The sequence below is a fragment of the Notolepis coatsorum genome, assembly GCF_963971535.1.
Source record: "Notolepis coatsorum genome assembly, chromosome: 1".
Lineage (NCBI taxonomy): Eukaryota > Metazoa > Chordata > Actinopteri > Aulopiformes > Paralepididae > Notolepis > Notolepis coatsorum.
Window position 1 is genome coordinate 238,488,616 of NC_140165.1, and position 23,225 is coordinate 238,511,840.

The following is a 23,225-nucleotide window of genomic DNA, read 5'->3' on the forward strand; positions in this document are numbered from 1 at the left end:
TCCTACTATTCTTAGTGACTTATGCTCTTGACTGACTTTACGTATATTCTTCGCCATACAAGCGCAACCCTAATTCTCATTCTGTAACCTAACGTTGCCTAATAATAATAAATTACCCTCCAATAGTATTTCTGTGTCCATGCCGTGTTCTTGTGAGTGTTCACCATCAATATTTGATGTACTGTTTGGCCAGTAATTAAAGTACATAACTAGCAGTGGTTTAATATATCACAATCTTTAATACAGTCAGGGTTTTGTAACCCCTCAGTTACATGTCTGAATCTGAATAATTTGTAAAAATGTGATTATTTTGTATTGACGGCACAGATTTGCATGGGCAAAATTACATAGAAACATGTGATCACTCTAGGGATAGTGTTATTGTGATCTTTGACCCTCAAAACATGGGTCTAGACACCTCATTTGTTCAGTTATCTGCAATATTGGCTGAGATATATGAAACAGATTGTTTTGCGATTTCTTGATAATCACGTCCTTAATTTGTATATAAATGATACATGGGACACTCTGACAACTTGTTAACATATCCTATCGGTTTTTTCACCTTTTTTCCATTCTAGAAAGTCTGGTTAGAAGTATTTTTCCGGGGGGTGCTGAATACCCCCCTCTATTGTGAGGGTTCGGTGAGGGATAGGAGAGGAGATCCCAAGTGCAGGTAACACGAGCAGAGAGAGAAGAAACTGAGACGACGGGATGAAGTGAACAGGCTTTTACTATACAGTTGCGACAAGGATACACGTTGCAAACGGTAGCAAAACAAAAGCGAACTGTAAAACCCGAAAACAAACAATACACAGCAGAGATGGCAAAAATGGACTAAGGAAGGGAACGGACTCACGGGGAATACTGGTGACAAGGTGAGTACGACCGAACACAACTGTGGTAAACAAATCAATACAATGCAATGGCACGACAATGAATGTGTGGAGCGGGCAGGTCTATATACTGCCCGTGATTACTAATAAGTGCCAGCTGGAATAAGGTCAGGCATGGCCAAGGCTGGAGAACACAAGGCATAGCAAAACAAAACTCACATCATAAATAAAGCATGTGTAAAGGAATATCTAAAAGGAAAACGTATGTAAAAGAACAACCCTTAAAGGAAACATATGAAAATATGTTAACACTATTAAAACATGTGTAAAGGGATGAGCCTTAAAGGAAACACATGTAAAGTATTAACACTTACAGAAAACATATGTAAAAGAGATTAACCTTTAAAGGGCACATGAAAAGGATACCTTAAAGGAAACATATGAAAAGGATAAACCTTTCAGGAAACATATGTAAAGATAAACCTTTTAAGGAAACATATGTAAAGATAAACCTTTTAAAACACAAGCTAAAACGCACCACACAACATGAACAGAGGCCACAAAGCATTAAAGGAATTAAACACAGCCAGCAAACTTAGACCTAAAGGCCTGAGAAGGCTCAATATCTGGAGCTGCTGCGTTTGGCCACCAGAGGGCGGCAGAAAACCACTTCATATTGTTCGGACAGGATCCCTGGCCGGAACCATGACATCTCTACTAGAAACTAGACTATACAGTCAACATCGCTGTGGCCACATAATATACAGTAAGAACTGGTTATGATAGTAAATTGTGTGTGTGTGTGTGTGTGTGTGTGTGTGTGTGTGTGTGTGTGTGTGTGTGTGTGTGTGTGTGTGTGTGTGTGTGTGTGTGTGTGTGTGTGCGTGCGTGCGTGCGTGCGTGCGTGCGTGCGTGCGTGCATGCGTGTGTGTGTGTGTGTGTAAATATTTGTGTGGTCAGTAGTCCAGTGCACAGATGAGAGCCACTCCTTGTTTGATCCAGTGCCTCTGGGTGAGATCTGTGGGCAGTTCCACAGCAATGACATAGTTGGTAGAGTGACCAGTTGTAGACAGAGTGCCTGTTAAGAAGAGGTGGAAAAACATTATTTATTCACACGTGCATAAACGCTTCTGTCTTCTTCCTTTACAGTAAACTGTACAGTGTCACACATTATCCAGCAGTCTAATCTGATAACACAGGATGCTGGCTGTGAGCTGAGGGTGGAAAATATAGAGCTGCACTCAGGGGTGTAGCTCCAGATTCTGGGCCCCCTGAAAGAATGTATTTGTAGGCCCCCAGTGAATGTGAGCGCGTAAGCGCGCGAGCGGAATTTTTGTGTGCCATTTTTTTATTGATGAAAACGCATAATATGGTTTTTACCTATACATTCGGATCAGCAGTTCAGCACCTGCACTGTTGGTGGGTGAGCCTAGTAAAGGATGTCGCATTGCGTTCATCTTCAATGAATGGACCAATGCAATAGTCTACCAAAGCCCCCCCTCTCTCTCTATATATCTCACACACACACACACACACACACACACACACACACACACACACACACACACACACACACACACACACACACACACACACACACACACACACACACACACACACACACACACACACTTCAGAAACAAACATAGTATCAATGAGAGCATCAATAATACACCTGAGTGATGTCTAGTAAAAACGATTTTTTTTGTTTTTTTGTTTGGGCCCCCCCCCCCAGTGCTGGGCCCTTGGAATCATCCTAAGCTACCCCCCCCCAGCTACGCCCCTGGCTGCACTTTCTGAAGCTTTCTGAAACTGGACACTGACTGGAGTCTATTTTAAGCAAGTAATACACCAACCAAGAGGTACAGACAAAAAAAATAGTGAGCAGCTACTACATCTACTGATCTATCATAATAAACTATCATAAAACAAGAGTGAGCAGCTACTACATCTACTGATCTATCATAAACTATCATAAAACAAGAGTGAGCAGCTACTACATCTATCATCCTGAACTTCCCCAAGGGGATCAATAAAGGATTCATAAACTTGTATTTATACAGGGACGATTTACTGGGCATTTATACAATGGCATGCAAATTTCTTGATTCTGATTGGCTGAAACACTTCTTTCAGACGTTGTTATTTCTCATAACACACTCCACGTGATCCCAGAACCCGCCCACAACCGAATTACTTTGTTTCCGAATCACTCCGTCGTTCGTGTTTTTAGGAATGAAACCAAGATGGCGGACAATAATCTTTATGAATGGATGTATTGATATCGTCATAACGACTCATTCAAAAACGATAAAGTCATGTGGAATGTGTTAGTTGCTTACACAATGTTGGATTATGTAATTGGTTGGTTATGACTCATGACTCATTGTGAAACAAAATATAAATCGCGGGAAGTGTGTTGTTAGATGGCATTCGTTGTAGAACCTCCCTCCTTCAAAAAGACAGTCATTTCACTGTTAATAAAATGTTCAATCAATCAAACAATCAATCAAATAACAACCGCTAACTTCACTGTTAGATGGCATGCTTTGTAGCAACCTATGTATAGATGTAGCTAGGGCTGTCGCGGTATGACATTTTCTCACCGCGGTTGTGTGTGTGGCTAATCACCACGGGATTTTTTTTATACCTGTATATATATTTTTTATTATTAAGACATGCAAGTTTACCCGCGATCGTGATTAGAAAAAAATGCTAAGGTCGTAGGAGTCCCAAAACTATTTTAAACATGTTTGATAATCTATCCATTTGTCTCTCAACGTTCTGAAATGTGGTAAAAGTAGTAGGGTGTTGCCTGCTCCTTTAACACTTTCAGTGCCGGCCATTAACGTTGATTAATGTCCTTGAGTGCCATCATCCACTTCAATGATAGCGTTAAAAACGCATAATCTATGTTTTAAATTATGGCTATGTGTCTAATTTGCCCGTTGCTTATCAATGACTTGTTTGCAGTCAACATTGTCGAAACGGATTGATTTTTAATCGGTTCATATCCTTTTTATAGCATTTAGAAAAGCTATCGTTCTCTCGAAAACTTGAGGAAAATAGAAAGATTCCGTCATAAACAGCATTTATTGGAATATTCTCGAATACACTAGACACGTTGTCATTTGTCGGCCTATTTATGAATCGTTTTCAAATAAACGCTAGATTATCGATAGTATATGTGTACTTATGCACGCTATAGAAGCGAGCTGAGAAATCGATTCTCTTATTTCCTCAACAGCACACACACACACACACATACGGGACATGCTGTTATCTCAGTGAAAACAGCTCTGATTATCCTAAAACTGGTAACATAGACTCCTTACCTTAGATCAGATGTTCTCCAAAAAGATTATTCCAATTCCTGATCGCCATTCCAAATATCGATCGCGTTTATTGATTGATTATTGGCTGCTGTAAATATATATTCCAGGCTGCTTTCCATCTCGCAATCACTTCCCTCTTCATCAGATCCCTCGCCAGCATAGTGGAGCCAGTAGGCTCCCCCCCCCCACAGATCCACCAGTGTAATCGAATGGCCTGCAGTTACACAGGGATAGACGATAGGGGGCGGTATTTTCCCATCGGAGCTCCTAGAGGGGCTGCTGTACCAACGGGAGACTCGGTTGATGAAATATGAATTCAGATCGCTAATACAAAAGTTTAAAAAGAATCGCGTCGTCAGCACTCAACGGGGGGCATGAAATAACTCGGGGCAGCTCTGGCTGCAATTGTAGCTTACTACCACCGGTATGACTGTGTATGAACGAATAATGGACTCTGTGAAGCGCTCTGGGTGTCATGAAGAGCGCTATATAAATCCAAGTCATTATTATTATTATAACGACATAACACATCGCTGGCACTCAAAGTGTTAAGAGCGATGCGTTGTGGGATATATGCCCTTCTCCTTACTTAAAACTAACGTTATTTGAGCGAACATTTAACGTTATTATAACACTATTTTAACGTTAGTGAATTTGAATGCACATACATAGCTAGTTAAATATCACAACTTGTGTCATCATTGTTCATCATTGGGGGAAACTAAGTGCTGCCTCTCTCCGCCACACTCGGGACGGGAGCATGTCTATGTTCCCCGGGTCCTATGTTCCCCGGGTCCTATGTTCCCCGGTAGCGATAGATAGTCAGACCACCAGCCCTGGTTCCAAACTCTAACCTTAACCAACTTCGAAAGAGGGCCTAAGCTTAACCAGTTCGAAACAAGGTGGACATTAATAATTAATAAAATAATAAAAATGTATAAAATGTTCAATCAATCAATCAATCAACCGGGGGAACATAGGACCCGGGGAACATAAGACCCGGGGAACATAGGGATGACCCCCTCGGGACTACATCAATGTTATAGAGGGCTAGCCTATATAAGGACTGGGTGTTTATTTCCGTTTGCAGCTCTCTATTCTTCATGTTAGTGACTAACGTTACACGCAGATTGGGTGCTGCCTCTCTGCCGTGGTCCCGACGCTAGCTACTGGCTAGGCTAGCTATATGTAGCATTGGCGTGGTCCAGACGCTAGCTACTGGCTAGGCTAGCTATATGTAGCATTGAAGTGGTCCAGACGCTAGATACTGGCTAGGCTAGCTATATGTAGCATTGGCGTGGTCCAGACGCTAGCTACTGGCTAGGCTAGCTATATGTAGCATTGGCGTGGTCCAGACACTAGCTACTGGCTAGGCTAGCTATATGTAGCATTGGCGTGGTCCAGACGCTAGCTACTGGCTAGCCATCCACAACGCTGCCGTGGTCCAGACGCTAGCTACTGGCTAGCCATCCACAACGCTGCCGTGGTCCAGACGCTAGCTACTGGCTAGCCATCCACAACGCTGTCGTGGTCGACGCTAGCTACTGGCTAGCCATCCACAATGCTGCCGTGGTCCAGACGCTAGCTACTGGCTAGCCATCCACAACGCTGCCATGGTCCAGACGCTAGCTACTGGCTAGCCATCCACAACGCTGCCGTGGTCGAGACGCTAGCTACTGGCTAGCCATCCACAACGCTGCCGTGGTCCAGACGCTAGCTACTGGCTAGCCATCCACAACATATAGCTAGCCTAGCCAGTAGCTAGCGTTGGGACCACGGCAGAGAGGCAGCACCCAATCTGCGTGTAACGTTAGTCACTAACATGAAGAATAGAGAGCTGCAAACGGAAATAAACACCCAGTCCTTGAGAGAACGGTTTCCTGGTTTACTGTCACCACCTTACAGAGGGAATTACCCCGAAGTCCGGCTAGTTATAACAAGCACGTTACATGACCGGCACTTCGGCCCTAGAGTGTACTCCCCTGTACTCTACTACGGTTCAGATTAATACAGGAAAAGGTGTACATTGGGGGCTCGAGTCCGGGATATGAAAATAAATCCTGATTTCATCTGTGAGTTGTAAACTGTATGGAAACGTGAAGTTAGCTCATGCTACTGGAAAACGGACGCCTCGTCATTAAATTAAGTAAAAAATGATGACGCCCCTTTTATTTTACCCGCGGTTGTCTGTGATTGCGGTGATGCGGTTATCGCGACAGCCCTAGATGTAGCACTGTCTATCTGTATGTCATATTATGTTATTATGATGCATTGAAAATGGGGGACCCTGATGTAAACAAGACGAAAGTCTTTCTCTGGTCTGCATCCCCTTAACCCATTCCGTGCCAACCACGAGTATAGTCGGGTTAACTCGCCATGCGTTCCGTGCCAATCACGAGTATACTCGGGTTTTAATCGTTATTTCTTTTATTAGCGATATCCATTCATTTTTCATCCATCCAGCCTGACGTTATCATTGGTAATGGGTCTGAGCTCGCAAAGGGCAAATACCGCCACCTATCGTCTCCCAGATGGTATTGCACATCATTGGATTGGATTGGCTGGGACTGTGCATCAGAAAAAAAACTCCGGTCCGGGGTTTCCCTTCTCGGGCAAGCAGTATCGTGTTACCACATTCACTGGGGAGGCTGGGAGCAGCGTTGATTGTGTGTTTTGGACTATAACGTTGGATCAATAAACGTGATCAATATTTGGAATGGCGATCAGGAATTGGATTAATCTTTTTGCAGAACATCTGATGTGAGGTAAGGACTCTATTTTACCAGTCTTGGGTTAATCAGATGTTCCTTTCTCTGCCATCGGAGCGTGTGTGTGTGTGTGTGTGTATGTGTGTGTGTGTGTGTGTGTGTGTGTGTGTGTGTGTGTGTGTGTGTGTGTGTGTGTGTGTGTGTGTGTGTGTGTGTGTGTGTGCGTGCCGTTAGCGCTGACCAAGGCACCCGATAATAGATTTTTCAGCCCGCTTCTCTAGCGTGCATAAGGACACATATACTATCGATAATCTAGCGTTTATTTTTCATAAACGATTCATAAATCAGCCCAAAAATGACAACGTGTTTTGTGTATTCCACTAAAGGGCTATTATCGCGGATTTCTCTGGAATTACTAGAAATCTCCAAAACTATACTCGTATTCAAAGCGGTATAAAATGGAAAGTTACATTTTATCGGCTGCGCCTCGGGCCTAACAACCACTCATAGGCGTGATCTAATTTCTATAACACACTCCGTCGCGTGATGTAATGCTTAAGTACAACACGCTGCTTCACATTCATACAGTTCATATTACATTGACAACAGAGAGCTGCCCAGTACAACCAGTATTGTAGAGATAGAGTAGAGTACTGACTGATGAGGCCATCCATCCTCAGATACAGAGTACTGACTGATGAGGCCATCCATCCTCAGATACAGAGTACTGACTGATGAGGCCATCCATCCTCAGATACAGAGTACTGACTGATGAGGCCATCCATCCTCAGATACAGAGTACTGACTGATGAGGCCATCCATCCTCAGATACAGAGTACTGACTGGCCATCCATCCTCAGATACAGAGTACTGACCGGCGCGTTTGATGGTCTTGTAGATGGGGCAGACGTAGATTCCAGAGAGTGGAGCTTTACGGTTGGGCTTTGGGATCATCCACATGATGGCCATCTCAGTGTAAAGCTCCTTGGGTCTGGACGAGATGAGCTTGGCTGCCTTGGCGTCCCAGCAAGCCCCCTCCAGGAACAGACCATGGATGTAGCAGCCCATGCTGGGCTTATCTGTTATCTGTGAGGGCAACTCCACCATCACCTGGCAGAGGAACACAAGTGAGAGAGGGAGAGAGAGGCGGGACGGGAATACGACCAGTCAGTCCAAATTGATGTTCTGCAATAAAGCTTTAAAGGGTAATACCAATCAGTTGAATAATTCCTTATTATGGTCTGGGACAATCAATATTTGTGAAGATTAACAACCAGACACCAGTGAACTAAGGATTGGCTGTAATGTCAAGTTGTTTTATCTGGAGCTGTTCAATAGAGAATGGCTTGAGAAATAAGAGAGAGCACTCACAGGGACTTTCTGGGGATAAGCGTACATAGGTACATTTCATAGGTATTTTGTCCACAAACTCAGTTTACTATTCAGAAAAGAGCTCCAGAAAGGAGCGGTCGGTCACCGAAACCTTCCAATCTAACCTTGAAGTCAAAGCCCACTGTGTCGATGGAGATTTTGGAGTGGCGGGCGTAGTTCTGGAGGGTTCCGGTGAGGAAGGCCTGAGGGAAGAAGAAGCCACTGATCCAGAAGATGGCTGGGATGCCGTCAGAGATCCAATTCTGCATGAACTTGATCCTCTGCAGCAGGTCATGCACCCAGGAGGACAGGGGCTTCAGAGACGGGTAGGCCTGGGGAGAGACATCCAAGAGGACAGGGGCTTTAGAGACAGTTAGGTCTGAAGAGAGAGAGACACCCAGGAGGACAGGGGCTTTAGAGAGTTAGGTCTGGAGAGAGAGACATCCAAGAGGACAGGGGCTTTAGAGACAGTTGGGTTTGGGGAGAGATACATCCAAGAGGACAGGGGCTTTAGAGACGGGTAGGTCTGGGGAGAGAGACATCCAAGAGGACAGGGGCTTTAGAGACGGGTAGGTCTGGGGAGAGATACATCCAAGAGGACAGGGGCTTTAGAGACCGTTAGGTCTGGGGAGAGAGACATCCAAGAGGACAGGGGCTTTAGAGACGGGTAGGCCTGGTGAGAGAGACATCCAAGAGGACAGGGGCTTTAGAGACGGGTAGGCCTGGTGAGAGAGACATCCAAGAGGACAGGGGCTTCAGAGACGGGTAGGTCTGGGGAGAGAGACATCCAAGAGGACAGGGGCTTTAGAGACGGGTAGGCCTGGTGAGAGAGACATCCAAGAGGACAGGGGCTTCAGAGACGGGTAGGTCTGGGGAGAGACATCCAAGAGGACAGGGGCTTTAGAGACAGGGTAGGTCTGGGGAGAGACGTCAGAGGCAGGGGAAGCTGTGGTAAACTATTAAAACGTTATGCCACCATCCGCCAGACTGTTGTCAGTATTCAGGTCTTCTTTTAACAACAAAACCAGAGCCTCTAATAACCGGTACTTTAGGAACTTTCAGTGACTCCCTACTTCATACTTCTTGATGGGTGGTGTCACGATAATAGATACAGTATACCCTAACAACTCTCTATTGTAGCTCTAATCTATGGCCCTGTTATATTTCCTTTATTCTAACTCGGTATAAAAAAGCATTTACTGTAATACTATAAAGTGCTTTCACAATAATTGTGTGTTAATTGTATGTTACTGTGAAAATCAATAAAAACACTATTCAGTGTTTCCCACAGGATTTTCAGAGACTATGGGGGGGGGGGTGAACCTCCGACCCTCTAGGGGCCCTCACCCACGCTCCATGCGGCCCCAGGCCAATATTTATAAAAAAAAAAAAAAAAAAAAGTATAATTTTTTTATTTTATTTTTTGCATTCGACTAAGAGGTTGGCAGTCGACTATGGCTCCTTTCGATCGATTAGTCGACTATTCGACTAATAGGGGTCAGCCCTAGTGTGGACATATTCAACACTGTTGAAAGTGCCGTGCAGCAATATGGGGGGTTTGATAAACTGTCCGCTGTTGTTACCGATGGAGCACCCACAATGAAAGGAAAACACACAGGATTCGCCGGGCTTCTAAGGCAGAGTGGCGTTGAGTGTCCAATGCTGCACTGCCTTATACATCAGGTAAGTTCGCTAACATAATTTCCATCTATTGTGGGTCACTAATAATCAGGGGTGCAGTGGTCATGCCACGCGGTACCACGCCATCCCAGCACTTTTCTGAGCAGAAGTACGCGCACGGATGTGCACGCGCGCACACAAAAATGAAACGTTATTTCATCTGATGCGATCGCATCCACAAACATTGAAGTTGACATTCCTTCTATTGTGCTCTCACCATATACAAATTTGCCCACCCCTGCTCTAGGGGGATCCGGGGGCATGCCGGACATTTTTTTTGTACATTTTAAAGTTAAATGCATCAATCTGATGCACTTTGAGAGCAAAATAAAGAGGCTAGATCAGTGGCGGCTGGCCACTGGGGGCGCTCGGGAGCCGACCCCCCTGGTTAAATGAGAGAAGAACAAGAAATATTTTTGTTTTGTTTTTTGTTTTATAGCCCTATAAATAATATAAACATGTTTAAAATTAATAATATTTACTCATTTTAAGTATGTTTGTGTTTCCAATGCACAATATAACGTTAATATATCAAATAAAAATAATCGTTTTCCTGAACAGGAAGTGACTCACTGTCGCATAGCCGCATTTCTCCTAGCCGTATTTCTCTCGGCCCGGGCTAGACGCAATAGCGATGATGGAAGCCGGGCGCGATTTGAAGCGGTCTAGGCAAGCAGCCTTAGCAGCGTCTATAATTTCCGTAGCCGCATTTCGCGGAGACGCTCTCTGATTGGCCGACGTCAGTTTTTTTTCCGTAACCGCATTTCGCGGAGACGCTCTCTCTGATTGGCCAACGCCGGTTTCTGGTTACGAAGTTAGTAAGTTACTCGAGGCTGTTGTGTTGTGATGCAGACATGCAGTCACTCTGGACAGTGGGGATATACATCGACAACAACAGTCTGGGAGACTGGGACTGTGGGACAGTGGACATTATACACTTTATCAAGCCCTCCGGACCACGTTTCAACTAACTACAGTGAGTTAATGCGGTCTGTCTCTCTCTCTCTCTCTCTCTCTCTCTCTCTCTCTCTCTCTCTCTCTGTCTCTCTCTGTCTCTCTCTCGCTCTCTCTCTCTCTCTCTCTCTCTCTCTGTCTCTCTGTCTCTCTCTCTCTCTCTCTCTCTCTCTCTCTCTCTCTCTCTCTCTCTCTCTCTCTCTCTCTCTCTCTCGCTCTCTCAACACAGCGTGTTTCGCTATGGCCGGGTATTGCATAATGGCTGAATGAATGAATGGTAACTTGTTTAAAATGACAAGATAGGCCTATATATGTGTTCATTATTGATTTGATGATCATACGTGTACTAATGTAGTATGAATCAATTAACTCGACTTAATGTTGGTAACATTATGACTGAGTCAGTATTCGCTTGGTCAGCTTGGTCAGATGATTGCGAACACCCAAGTGACTTTCATACCGGCCGCCACTGGGCTAGATCTATGATGAACTTTGTGCTCAAAACACAAAATCGACTAGACTAGTGCTTCCCAATCCTCTCCTCGAAGCATCCCAGCCGTTCAATGTATTTGTTAAATTCCACCACCAGCACACCTGATTCAACTTAACTAGCCCTTTATTAGTTGAATCAGGTGTGCTGGTGGTGGAATTTAACAAATACATGGAATGGCTTTTTTTTGGAACTTTTTTATTTTTTTTGGTTCATTATACAACTGTGGCGGGACTAATTAGGTAATTAATGGGAAACCCTGCTATTGAGAAGGAATAGTTTTAGTATAATCATCTTGTGAGCTCCCAGCATATTGCTCTCTTTGGAAAATAAGACGGGAACTAACTAAAAATGAAAGGCTCTGCAGAATGTTTCAGTTGATGCTTCACTGTGAGTGACTTAAACGACATAAAATAAATTCACCAGTACAACATTGACATCAGGTCAAGTCACTTAAGGCAACACCAGTTAACATCGGCCCCCGAAAATTGTGATCTCTACAATAAATTACCCACAGGATGTTTAATTTCCAAGTCATCTGTGGTAATCACTAACATCAACAGGAAGCAGTGTGTGTACCAAGCAGTGGATTCAGGGTGCTTGTGTGTGTGTGCAGGGGCTTAGCTTCCTACAGGCGATATAGGCGGTCGCCTAGGGCGCCACCCAGAGGGGGGCGCACAAAAAAATTATTTAAAATTTTTAATTTTTATATTTTTTTGCTCTGCGCATTTTTGGCGCCCCCTCTATATCTGCAACCATTATTTTTACATACAAAATATTCTAACATAAGGGAAAATTTGCCAAAAATCTAAAACGGTCGGTCGGTCTGAGCCTCAGCTTTAGGTGTTCACAGTCAGAACATGCTAGAGCGGTGTGCATTGATGGGTATCGGTCAAGTGTTTATAGAATTGAGCGTTGAGGAAAGAAAGACTAACGTTAGAGAACTATGAAGAGGCAAAAGCCATCCGGCCATCCAGTATAGAAAGAGAAGAAAAGAAGAAGACGAGAAACGTGCCAAGGTGAAAGGTATGCAATTTTGTACAACTTTCAAGACCTGCCACACCAAGAGCTGATGAAGCAAGCAGAGGCACTTGTACACACCTTAAAGTTTAACACTTTGATTGCCCAACCCGAGTTTTCTCGGGTTTCCCCCCACGGGTTGAATGCCCATAACGAAAATATTCGTTTTTTCTCAATTTTTTTTTAATTAGCGATCTGAATTCATATTTCATCAACCGAGTCTACAGTTGGTAAATCAGCCACCCCAGGCGCTCAGATGTGGAAAAAAGCGCCCCCTATCGTCTCCCAGATGGTAATTCACCCTTTTGGATTGGATTCAATGAAAATGCATGAGAAAAAAAAAACCGGACTCCACATTTTACTTCTCACGCATGTAACCGGAGTCGATCAGCTTCATGCTGGACTCTCAGGACAGCGTGGTTACTGTGTTTTACAGTACGTAGCATTGGATCAATAAAAGGATCGATTTTCGGAATGGCGATCAGGAATTGGAATAATCCATTTGGATACCATCTGATCTCAGGTAAGGAATCTATTTTACCAGTATTAGGATAATCAGACCTTTTTTCACAGAGATATAAGCCCTTTTTTCACAGAGATATAAGCGTTTCCCCTATAATGTGATATGGCTGTTTGACTGTAAGAGTGATCAGGAACTGAGAGAATCGATTTTCAGCGCGTGGCACCAGCGCGCACACGTACACATATACTATCGATAATCTAGCGTTTATTTGAAAACGATTCATAAATAGGCCGACAAATGACAACGTTCTAGAATATTACAGTAAAGGGCGATTATCATGAAATCTCTTCTTTTATCCGTGAAAACTAGGGCTTTTCAAAATGCTATAAAACGGAAATGAACCGATAAAAAAACAATCCGCTTCGACAATGTTGACTGGAAATGGGTCATTGATAATGCGACGGGCAGATTAGACACATATAGCCATAATTTAAAACATAGATTAGGCGATATTAACGTTAACATTGGAGTGGTGCTGGGCATTCAAGTACTAAATGAGCGCCCCCTGCTGGGCACTGAAAGTGGCGGGGTGAACCTCGCCTAGGGCGCCAAATGTGCTAGGTCCGCCCCTGTGTGTGTGTGTGTGTGTGTGTGTGTGTGTGTGTGTGTGTGTGTGTGTGTGTGTGTGCGTGTGTGTGTGTGCGTGTGTGTGTGTCTGAATGTTTCTTCCCCTCAGCACTGCAGCTCACCTAGTAAATGAGTCAGGTGTCCCCCTGCTCCACCCCCCCCCCCCCCCCCTCTATGGGGAGCTGCTAGGGCTGGAATTTTAAACTCTATTTTGCACTGACAACATATGATTAGCCATTGCACTTTATTGTCTTGTCTCGTTGTATCACTGTTTTGCCCCGTTTTGCACTCATTATTATATGAAAAAACGTTATGCACTGTACTGTAAATGCCGTATCACGTTCTTATGTGTTTTTTTGTAAACATAATATGGCGATTAAAGTTATCTGGATCTGAATCTGAATGTGTGACTTGCCTTGCCCGTCCACATGTCAGGCACAGCGTTGATAAACAGGCTATTGGACATGAGCTCCAGCTCTGATGACATCACTACCAAGCCCTTCAAAGCCTTCACTATGTCACCCAGACTCTGGGCAATGACCGCCAGCAACCCGTTATACCTGATACACAGAGAGAGAGAGAGAGAGAGAGAGAGAGAGAGAGAGAGAGAGAGAGAGAGAGAGAGAGAGAGAGAGAGAGAGAGAGAGAGAGAGAGAGAGAGAGAGAGATTGATTGATTGATTGATTGATTGCAAACTTTATTAACAGATTGCAGAATGGGTACAATACAGTACAGCTCAATACAAATTCAATTCATCAGGAGGGAGAGAGCTAAGCAGTCTGGTTCATTACAAACCAAATAATCCATTTCAAACATTAACATGACAATTAACATTCCAAAGTAGTATAAATACAAGGGTAAAAACACATGAATTGATACAATATAACAAATAAATCAACATCTAGAACTAGGATGAACACTAACTAACTATTGCTGATATACACATGAAACCTAATAGGGAGGTGTAGTGGTTACGTCTTTGCTGTTTCTGGCCAGTCCACCATCTTGAAAACACAATGTATTTTGGGGTGGAACGGTTCACAAAATCTACGGTTCGGTTCGTATCACGGTTTTGTTGTTACGGTTTTCGTTTCGTTTTTTTTATTTAAAAAAAAATGTACACTCCAAAAATACCATACATCAGCATAAGATATATAGCCTAAAATAATCCAACTTTTCAGTTATTCTCAAGGACGTAGTCATGCAAAAACTGAAAGAATGAGGCAGTTTGACATCAACAGGCACATTATTTTGACAGTGATGGTTAGAGCTAGGAGAGCGAGGGGAGGCATTGCTGATTTAAACATGCTTCTCATTTATTTGGTAAAAAAAAAGTTTTTTCCACCTTTAATAATGTTTGGCACACAAATACCAAACTGACTGAAAAATATAGGCAACATTTGTCAAAGTATTAACTTAGTGCAAACAAACAAAATAATTAAACCTTTCTATTTTTGTGGCCACATTATAGACAAAGCCCATCAACATAAAGTATGCATATGCTCAACCAGCACTAGACTTTCTTATCAAAAAGGAAAAGTCACTGTTATTTAAAATAAATATATCATGTGTACTAAATATATATAAACTTTTTAATTGCATGAAACATTATGAAGTATTCTCTTATGCCGCTTTTCACTGCATGGTACCTAATCGACTCGACTCGCTTTTGCTTTTTGAGTGTCTTGCATGCCGTATCTGAAGTGACGTCACACAAGGAAGTAAATAGTCAACAGTAACACTGCATTGGAAGGAGAAGCCCTGATGATATAATATAAACCAACAGCCAATAAATGTGAAGTTATCTTTGAACCTCTGTTGTCAAGCCTCGTCAATATACCCCCCCCCCCCCCCCCCCCTACTCCAAAAAATGTAACTGGTGTCGTGGAGTCACTTTCGCTTTGAGCATTTCCATGGTTAGTTAGGAGTTCGTACCGCATGGTGTACGGTTTGAATGTGTACCGTTCCACCCCACTATTTTCCCATTGCCCATTTCTAAATCGTCTGGTTTAAAACAAATAAAGCATGAACATTTGCATGGTGTACCTTTCTGTGCATATCCATCCGCAATCTATAGCTCAACATGAAAATATTTGCAATTAATCGTAAAAAATTATCGCAGAATTTCAACCAAAAAATGCTTAAACAATCATTTTTGTGATAGAAGGGAACACATTTTGTGCAAAAATGGAAAGCTTTTCAATGTTCATGAGGCAGAATTGTTACAATAGCCGATAATCCATTTTCCCAATGATAAATCCCTATACGGTGGACCTCGCGGGCGGTCTAAAGTGACGTCAGACTACACCTCCCTATAGATCTTAGAATAAGCCATTATGTCCTTATCTCTCAGTTTTCAGCATGTTGATGTAGCATTGTATGTGGCCTCTAAGCCCTATTCCATTTATACCAATAAAGCTTATCTGAAACTTAGCCGGATGTGTTTTTATTTTAAATTCTCTAGCAGCGATGGCGGTTGTCTTACTGAGATGATGGCCCACCGTGAATGAATCCAGGGGAAACGCTGGTGAGGTGTGTTATTGTATATGTTACCTGATGAGCTCCTGGATCAGGACTGTGTTAAGAGTATAGAGCCTTCAGTGTGTTATTGTATGTTACCTGATGAGCTCCTGGAGCAGGACTGTGTTAAGAGTATAGAGCCTTCAGTGTGTTATTGTATGTTACCTGATGAGCTCCTGGATCAGGACTATGTTAAGAGTATAGAGCCTTCAGTGTGTTATTGTATGTTACCTGATGAGCTCCTGGATCAGGACTGTGTTAAGAGTATAGAGCCTTCAGTGTGTTATTGTATGTTACCTGATGAGCTCCTGGATCAGGACTGTGTTAAGAGTATAGAGCCTTCAGTGTGTTATTGTATGTTACCTGATGAGCTCCTGGATCAGGACTGTGTTAAGAGTATAGAGCCTTCAGTGTGTTATTGTATGTTACCTGATGAGCTCCTGGAGCAGGACTGTGTTCATGGACTCTTTAGGGTCTTGAGGGTACTTGGTGATCACCTCATCGAGACTGATTGGCTTAGGGATCTGCTCCATAAGGCCGGTCACTATCCCCTCTACTATCTACAGAACAGGGAGAGGCAGACAGACAATGACAACGACCTGAAACATGAAAATGATCCAATGTTCACACAGTCAGTGAATACATTCCCACTTGGCGACTTTGCTTTGTTTTGGAAAATATAAATATTTTTTGTCCAACATTTTCTACGAAGCTTTGTTCATGGAGGACAATACTTTGTGACAAGAAGATGCAGTTTGTCTGTCAGACTGAGAAACCGAGCCTGTTTTTAACTCTTTCAGTGCCACTCACGAGATTTCTCGTGTTTTTTTATAGGTGGTTGCATGCCACTCACGAGATTTCTCGGAATTATTATAATTTTTTTTTTTTTGCGATCTGAAAAATTATTGCATCACCCGAGCCTACCCGAGTATAGCCGAGCTGCGCCGGTGATCACTGTGGAAAAAAGCGCCCCCTGTCGTCTCCCAGATGACATAAGTGATTTTGGAATGGACTCAATGAAAATGAATGGGGAAAAAAATCCGGTACTCCACATTTTCCAGTTCACTGATCCAGCCGGGGTTACCACAGTTCATTCTGGAGCCTCAGATCCCCGCGGATCATGGCTCTGTGTCGCGTTGGATCCATACACGTATCGATTTTTTCGAATGGTGATCAGGAATTGGAATATACCAGTTGGATACCATCTGATGTCAGGTAAGGACTCTATGTTATCAGTGGTAGGATAATCGGAGTAAGTTTGATGAAGTTATAAGCTGTTTTGTGAAATGTCTTCTTTCGGTTTCACTGTAAAACTCTGTGAGGAAATCAACGGAGCGATTATCCGTGCGCGGCCGTAATGTGCTTGCGTGCACGTATAATATTGATCATCTAGCGTTTATTTGAAAACGATTCATAAAAAGGCAGACGAATATCAACGTTGTGGAATATTCCACTAAAAGACGATTTTCATAGAATGCTCCAGAATGAGCTGTTTTTTATATCAAAACGGGGGCTTTTCTAACTGCTCTGAAACGGAAACGACGCGATAAAAAAACAATCTGTCTTCACAGCACTGACTGGAAAATAGTCTTTGATAATGCGATGGGCAGATTAGACACATAGCCATAATTTAAAACATAGATTAGGCGATATTAACGTTAACATTGGCGCCGATGGTGGCATTCAAGCGGTAAAACGGAAAACCAGGCGTGGCGCTGAAAGTGTTAGGAACACGCCAACATTTTGGGAAATTAGTTTACCGTCTTCTCCAGAGACAAGAAGATAGATACCAGTTTCCTCTCTGTGTGTTCAGTAGAAAGCTATCTGGCTGCATGTTAGCCTAGCTTAGCACAATGAATGGAAGTGGACATGGCCGGTTAGCCTTCGGGAGAGGTGTTAGTTGGACAATGCCTAGGCTAACCGGTCATGTCCGCTTCCATTTATTGTGCTAAGCTAGGCTAACGTGCAGCCAGATAGCTTCTACTGAACGCACAGAGGAAACTGGTATCTATCTTCTTGTCTCTCTCTGGAGAAGACGATAAGTTGCGTGTTCCTTTAAGTAACACTTACAAGTCCAGCGTGATTAGACTGCAAAACCCAGTACACTGTGTGGAGGACAATGCAAATGTAAATACAAGAATTGAACATTCAAAGTTCCAAATCTGCTCCTTACAGATTTGGACAGACACACACACACACGTACCTCCTCCCTGGCTCCGCCCCCGCTGGATGCTGCTTTGGGCTGGAGTTGAAGCACAGCTCCCAGCAAAGCAAACGTCTCATTCTGGGCAAAGCTGATGTTGGCGTTGTCATGGAGACCAAAGATCTCAGGTGTGTCATTGATGGGCAGGCTGCGCATATATGCAAGGTAGCCCTGGGGGCACAATGGTTACCATGGCAACAGGTCATTTACTATACTTCAGTTCACACCAAACAGTGATGGGGGAGACAGGGATGTGAAGACAAATTCATGTTAATAATTAATAACTATTAATAATGAAAGTTACAATTAGTGTTCTATTCCTCAATGTCCCCTCAAAAGAGGTGAAACATATTTAGACGACTTTTAAGTACTTTTCCAAGCACTATTTTTCATTTTCAAGGATGTCACTCGAAGGATACAATTTGTTTTTAAATTTTAGGCACCACTACCTACAATACCACAAGCTAGTTTGCCTGTGGCTGGCAGTGCCCATTGCCTGCAACAAGCTGGATTCAGGATGTAATACATAAATAAAAGGGTTGTCAGAATAGCTGAAAGACAGATCTAACCTTCAGATCCAGCTCTGTGTCTATCTGCCTGTAGACTCCAGAGGGAGAGTACTTGTGTTCGGCGAGCAGCACAGGAGGACAGTAGAAGTCTTCCAGCACGTTGATAATACAGCGCCTGTCCCAGTCATCTGTCACACGACCACCATAGTTTACCTGACCTGCGGTGTACTTTAACACCTGAGAGAGAGAGACAGAGACACCACGCCAGGACATAAAAAAAGAGAGAGACAGACAAAGAGAGACAGAGAGAGAGAGAGAGAGAGAGAGAGAGAGAGAGAGAGAGAGAGAGAGAGAGAGAGAGAGAGAGAGAGAGAGAGAATATGTGTAATGATGAGAAGGGAATTTCAATGTCAACAACAACCAACAACTTGAGATGTGAGCAGAGCTGCACTGTAGCAAATAGTACATATTCATTGTTACTGTAAGGTCATTCTGGAGGGTGACAGTAAAGTTAAGGTCATTCTGGTGGGTGACAGTAAAGTTAAGGTCATTTTGGTGGGTGACAGTAAAGTTAAGGTCATTCTGTGGGGTTACAGTAAAGTTAAGGTCATTTTGGTGGGTGACAGTAAAGTTAAGGTCATTCTGTGGGGTTACAGTAAAGTTAAGGTCATTTTGGTGGGTGACAGTAAAGTTAAGGTCATTCTGTGGGGTTACAGTAAAGTTAAGGTAATTCTGGTGGGTGACAGTAAAGTTAAGGTCATTCTGGGGGGTGACAGTAAAGTTAAGGTAATTCTGGAGGGTGACAGTAAAGTTAAGGTAATTCTGGGGGGTGACAGTAAAGTTAAGGTCATTCTGGTGGGTGACAGTAAAGTTAAGGTCATTCTGGGGGGTGACAGTAAAGTTAAGGTCATTCTGGGGGGTGACAGTAAAGTTAAGGTCATTCTGGAGGGTGACAGTAAAGTTAAGGTCATTCTGGAGGGTGACAGTAAAGTTAAGGTCATTCTGGTGGGTGACAGTAAAGTTAAGGTCATTCTGGAGGGTGACAGTAAAGTTAAGGTCATTCTGGTGGGTGACAGTAAAGTTAAGGTCATTCTGGTGGGTGACAGTAAAGTTAAGGTAATTCTGGGGGGTGACAGTAAAGTTAAGGCAATTCTGGGGGGTGACAGTAAAGTTAAGGTCATTCTGGGGGGTGACAGTAAAGTTAAGGTCATTCTGGTGGGTGACAGTAAAGTTAAGGTCATTCTGGGGGGTGACAGTAAAGTTAAGGTCATTCTGGGGGGTGACAGTAAAGTTAAGGTCATTCTGGGGGGTGACAGTAAAGTTAAGGTCATTCTGGGGGGTGACAGTAAAGTTAAGGTCATTCTGGGGGGTGACAGTAAAGTTAAGGTCATTCTGGTGGGTGACAGTAAAGTTAAGGTCATTTTGGTGGGTGACAGTAAAGTTAAGGTCATTCTGTGGGGTTACAGTAAAGTTAAGGCAATTCTGGGGGGTGACAGTAAAGTTAAGATCATTCTGGAGGGTGACAGTAAAGTTAAGGTCATTCTGGGGGGTGACAGTAAAGTTAAGGTAATTCTGGGGGGTGACAGTAAAGTTAAGGTAATTCTGGGGGGTGACAGTAAAGTTAAGGTAATTCTGGGGGGTGACAGTAAAGCAATGAGAAAAAGTTCATGAGTCATACTGGAACCCACAGCATCACACCAGCTACAGCATCAACCCCCCTTTCCCTCCTGGACCAAGGGAGATATTATTACTTTACTAGGCTTCAGGCAGGACTATCTGCAGACAAACATACAGACCTTGTATGGGATGTCATCGTTCTCATCGAGGAACATCTTCAGCTGGCTGATGCAGATACGCAGGTCTCCATCGGTGAAGTCGTAGGCGATGTTGAAACCTAGTGGGCCGAACTTCCGGCGCTCGATGACGTTGCCGTGGAACAGACACAGAGACAGGAGCAGAGACTTGAACTGAACCATCTGGAAGATGGAGAGGAGGAGAGAAACAAGCGGCTGTAAAGCATGAAGATACATTTTCATAGCAGGAAATACACAATATTACTCTACGATAGACAGCCGTCAGGATGCATACAGGACGATTATTTTGTGATTACTGTGACCAGAACACTATCTTTAGCAGTGGCTTGTTGAAAGGGGATAATTTGTCTTCTTTTCTGTGTTCATTTGTGGGAAAAGTGAATGGGATGATGAAAGGGATGATGAAAAGTGAAAGGGATGATGGAAAGTGAAAGGGGTGATGGAAAGTGAAAGGGATGATGAAAAGTGAAAGGGGTGATGGAAAGTGAAAGGGATGATGAAAGGGATGATGAAAAGTGAAAGGGATGATGAAAAGTGAAAGGGATGATGGAAAGTGAAAGGGATGATGAAAAGTGAAAGGGATGATGGAAAGTGAAAGGGGTGATGGAAAGTGAAAGGGATGATGGAAAGTGAAAGGGATGATGGAAAGTGAAAGGGATGATGGAAAGTGAAAGGGATGATGGAAAGTGAAAGGGATGATGGAAAGTGAAAGGGATGATGAAAATTGCGATAAAATTTCAAACAATGTTCTTGTCACCACATTTGGATTTTGCTTTTTTAAAAATACAATTATTTTAGGCGCTAGAAGTGAAGTAACTGGTCAGACGTTGGAAGCCCATTGGAAGCTACATTAATGGGGACTAGTGATTTGGCTAAATATATATATATATGCTGCTAACACAAAATGATGAATTCCCTGAGACTGTAAAGATGAGACACGAGGAGTTAATAAGAGAGAGGGAGACCTTGGTGCAGGATTCGATGAAGTCATCAGTGAGGCTAAGGTAGGTCTTCAGCAAGTTGGCCTTGATGCCTTTGGGAGGCTCGATGGTCATCTTGGAGCCGTTCTGCAGGATGGCCACTGGGAACTTGTTGCTGGGCAGACTGGTCAGCCACATCCGGAAGTCTCTGTGCACCTGGAGGACAGCAGGGGGTTAAGTCTCTGTGCACCTGGAGGACAGCAGGGGGTTAAGTCTCTGTGCACCTAGAGGACAGCGGGGGGCTGGGTGACTGAGGCAGTGACATGTAGGGGGTCCTGTGTGCATCTATTGTACCGTGTGACTCATGTGCTACACCTGTTCATTTGTGTACCTACATCTACATTTAGTTAGTCTCGCTTTTATGGTCGATCTTGCTCTTTATGGGCACACCTCTGTTAGCGTGAGTGTACATGTGACTGTATATCCGTGCGTGTGTGTGCGTGTGTGTGTGTGTGTGTGTGTGTGTGTGTGTGTGTGTGTGTGTGTGTGTGTGTGTGTGTGTGCGCGCGCGCGCGCGTGCGTGCGTGCGTGCGTGCGTGCGTGCGTGCGTGCGTGCGTGGGTGGGTGGGTGGGTGGGTGGGTGGGTGTGTGTGTGTGTGTGTGTGTGTGTGTGTGTGTGTGTGTGTGTGTGTGTGTGTGTGTGTGTGTGTGTGTGTGTGTGTGTGTGTGTGTGTGTGTGTGTGTGTGTGTGTGTGTGTGTGTGTGTGTGTGTGTGTGTGTGTCCGTGCGTGCGTGCGTGTGTGCGCGTATGCCCCTTCATACACACAGGCAGCATGTGTACCTGAGCTGGGTCAATGTTTTCGATGAGTTTCTCCAGGGCGGGCATCCAACTGGGGGCGAGGTGGCAGTTCTGGAAGAACACCCATCCGCCTCTTTCCATGGCGGTGACCATTTGGGCCTCAGCCCTGGGGCCCTGAGACAAACACACATGACATCATGGCCTCAGCCCTGGTTCTGAGAGTGATTAACAGGAGATATTCTACCAGGAGAGAGAGAGAGAGAGAGAGAGAGAGAGAGAGAGAGAGAGAGAGAGAGAGAGAGAGAGAGAGAGAGAGAGAGAGAAGGAGAGAGACACATATTCCCACAAATTGCAAACACCCAAAGATACTTTGAAAACATGGCAAATAACGCAAAACTCCCATACCTACTGGGTGAAATACAACAATGTGTAAACACAGCAGCAAGATTTGTGAGCTGCTGTGACAAGAAAAGGACATCCAACGCAATACAACCACCATAAAGACTGTCAATCAAACAAAATTCCTTTTGTACTGTACTGATTTCTTCTGATTTCTCTGTTTTGCTTTGTTTTGTTTGTTTTAACACTGGCTTTGGCAATGTTAACGTATGTTTCATGTCAATAAAGCCCCTTTGAATTGAATTGAAAGAGAAAGAGAAAGAGAAAGAGAAAAAGAAAGAGAGAGAGAGAGAGAGAGAGAGAGAGAGAGAGAGAGAGAGAGAGAGAGAGAGAGAGAGAGAGAGAGAGAGAGAGAGAGAGAGAGAGAGAGAGAGAGAGAGAGAGAGAGAGAGAGAGAGAGAGAGAGAGAGAGAGAGAGAGAGAGAGAGAGAGAGAGAGAGAGAGAGAGAGAGAGAGAGAGAGAGAGCGACAGGAGGTATTATGGGAGAACTCTGACCTGGCCCTGGCCCAGAGAGACAGCATTCATCTTCTTGGTGAAATTCATGGCGTCAGCGAACTTGTAGAGGTCAGCAGCAGG

At 43.8% G+C, this 23,225-nt stretch overlaps 1 protein-coding gene across 1 annotated transcript in view; it reads right to left on the minus strand.

The window, feature by feature from the left end:
• Nucleotides 1-1,792: 1,792 nt before the first annotated feature.
• Nucleotides 1,793-23,225, minus strand: part of LOC311224391 (dynein axonemal heavy chain 1-like) — a gene marked incomplete at both ends in the record, with an annotated part of 190,100 nt that continues 168,667 nt past the window's right edge. Inside the window, 11 exons of the mRNA XM_084309358.1 lie at nt 1,793-1,914; nt 7,755-7,989; nt 8,376-8,582; nt 13,900-14,044; nt 16,434-16,564; nt 18,208-18,378; nt 18,777-18,953; nt 20,513-20,692; nt 21,496-21,666; nt 22,292-22,423; nt 23,145-23,225. The exon at nt 23,145-23,225 is cut by the window's right edge and continues 78 nt beyond it. Of these exons, the coding sequence (XP_084165484.1) occupies nt 1,793-1,914; nt 7,755-7,989; nt 8,376-8,582; nt 13,900-14,044; nt 16,434-16,564; nt 18,208-18,378; nt 18,777-18,953; nt 20,513-20,692; nt 21,496-21,666; nt 22,292-22,423; nt 23,145-23,225 (1,752 nt within the window). The remainder of the gene's footprint in view (nt 1,915-7,754; nt 7,990-8,375; nt 8,583-13,899; nt 14,045-16,433; nt 16,565-18,207; nt 18,379-18,776; nt 18,954-20,512; nt 20,693-21,495; nt 21,667-22,291; nt 22,424-23,144) is intronic.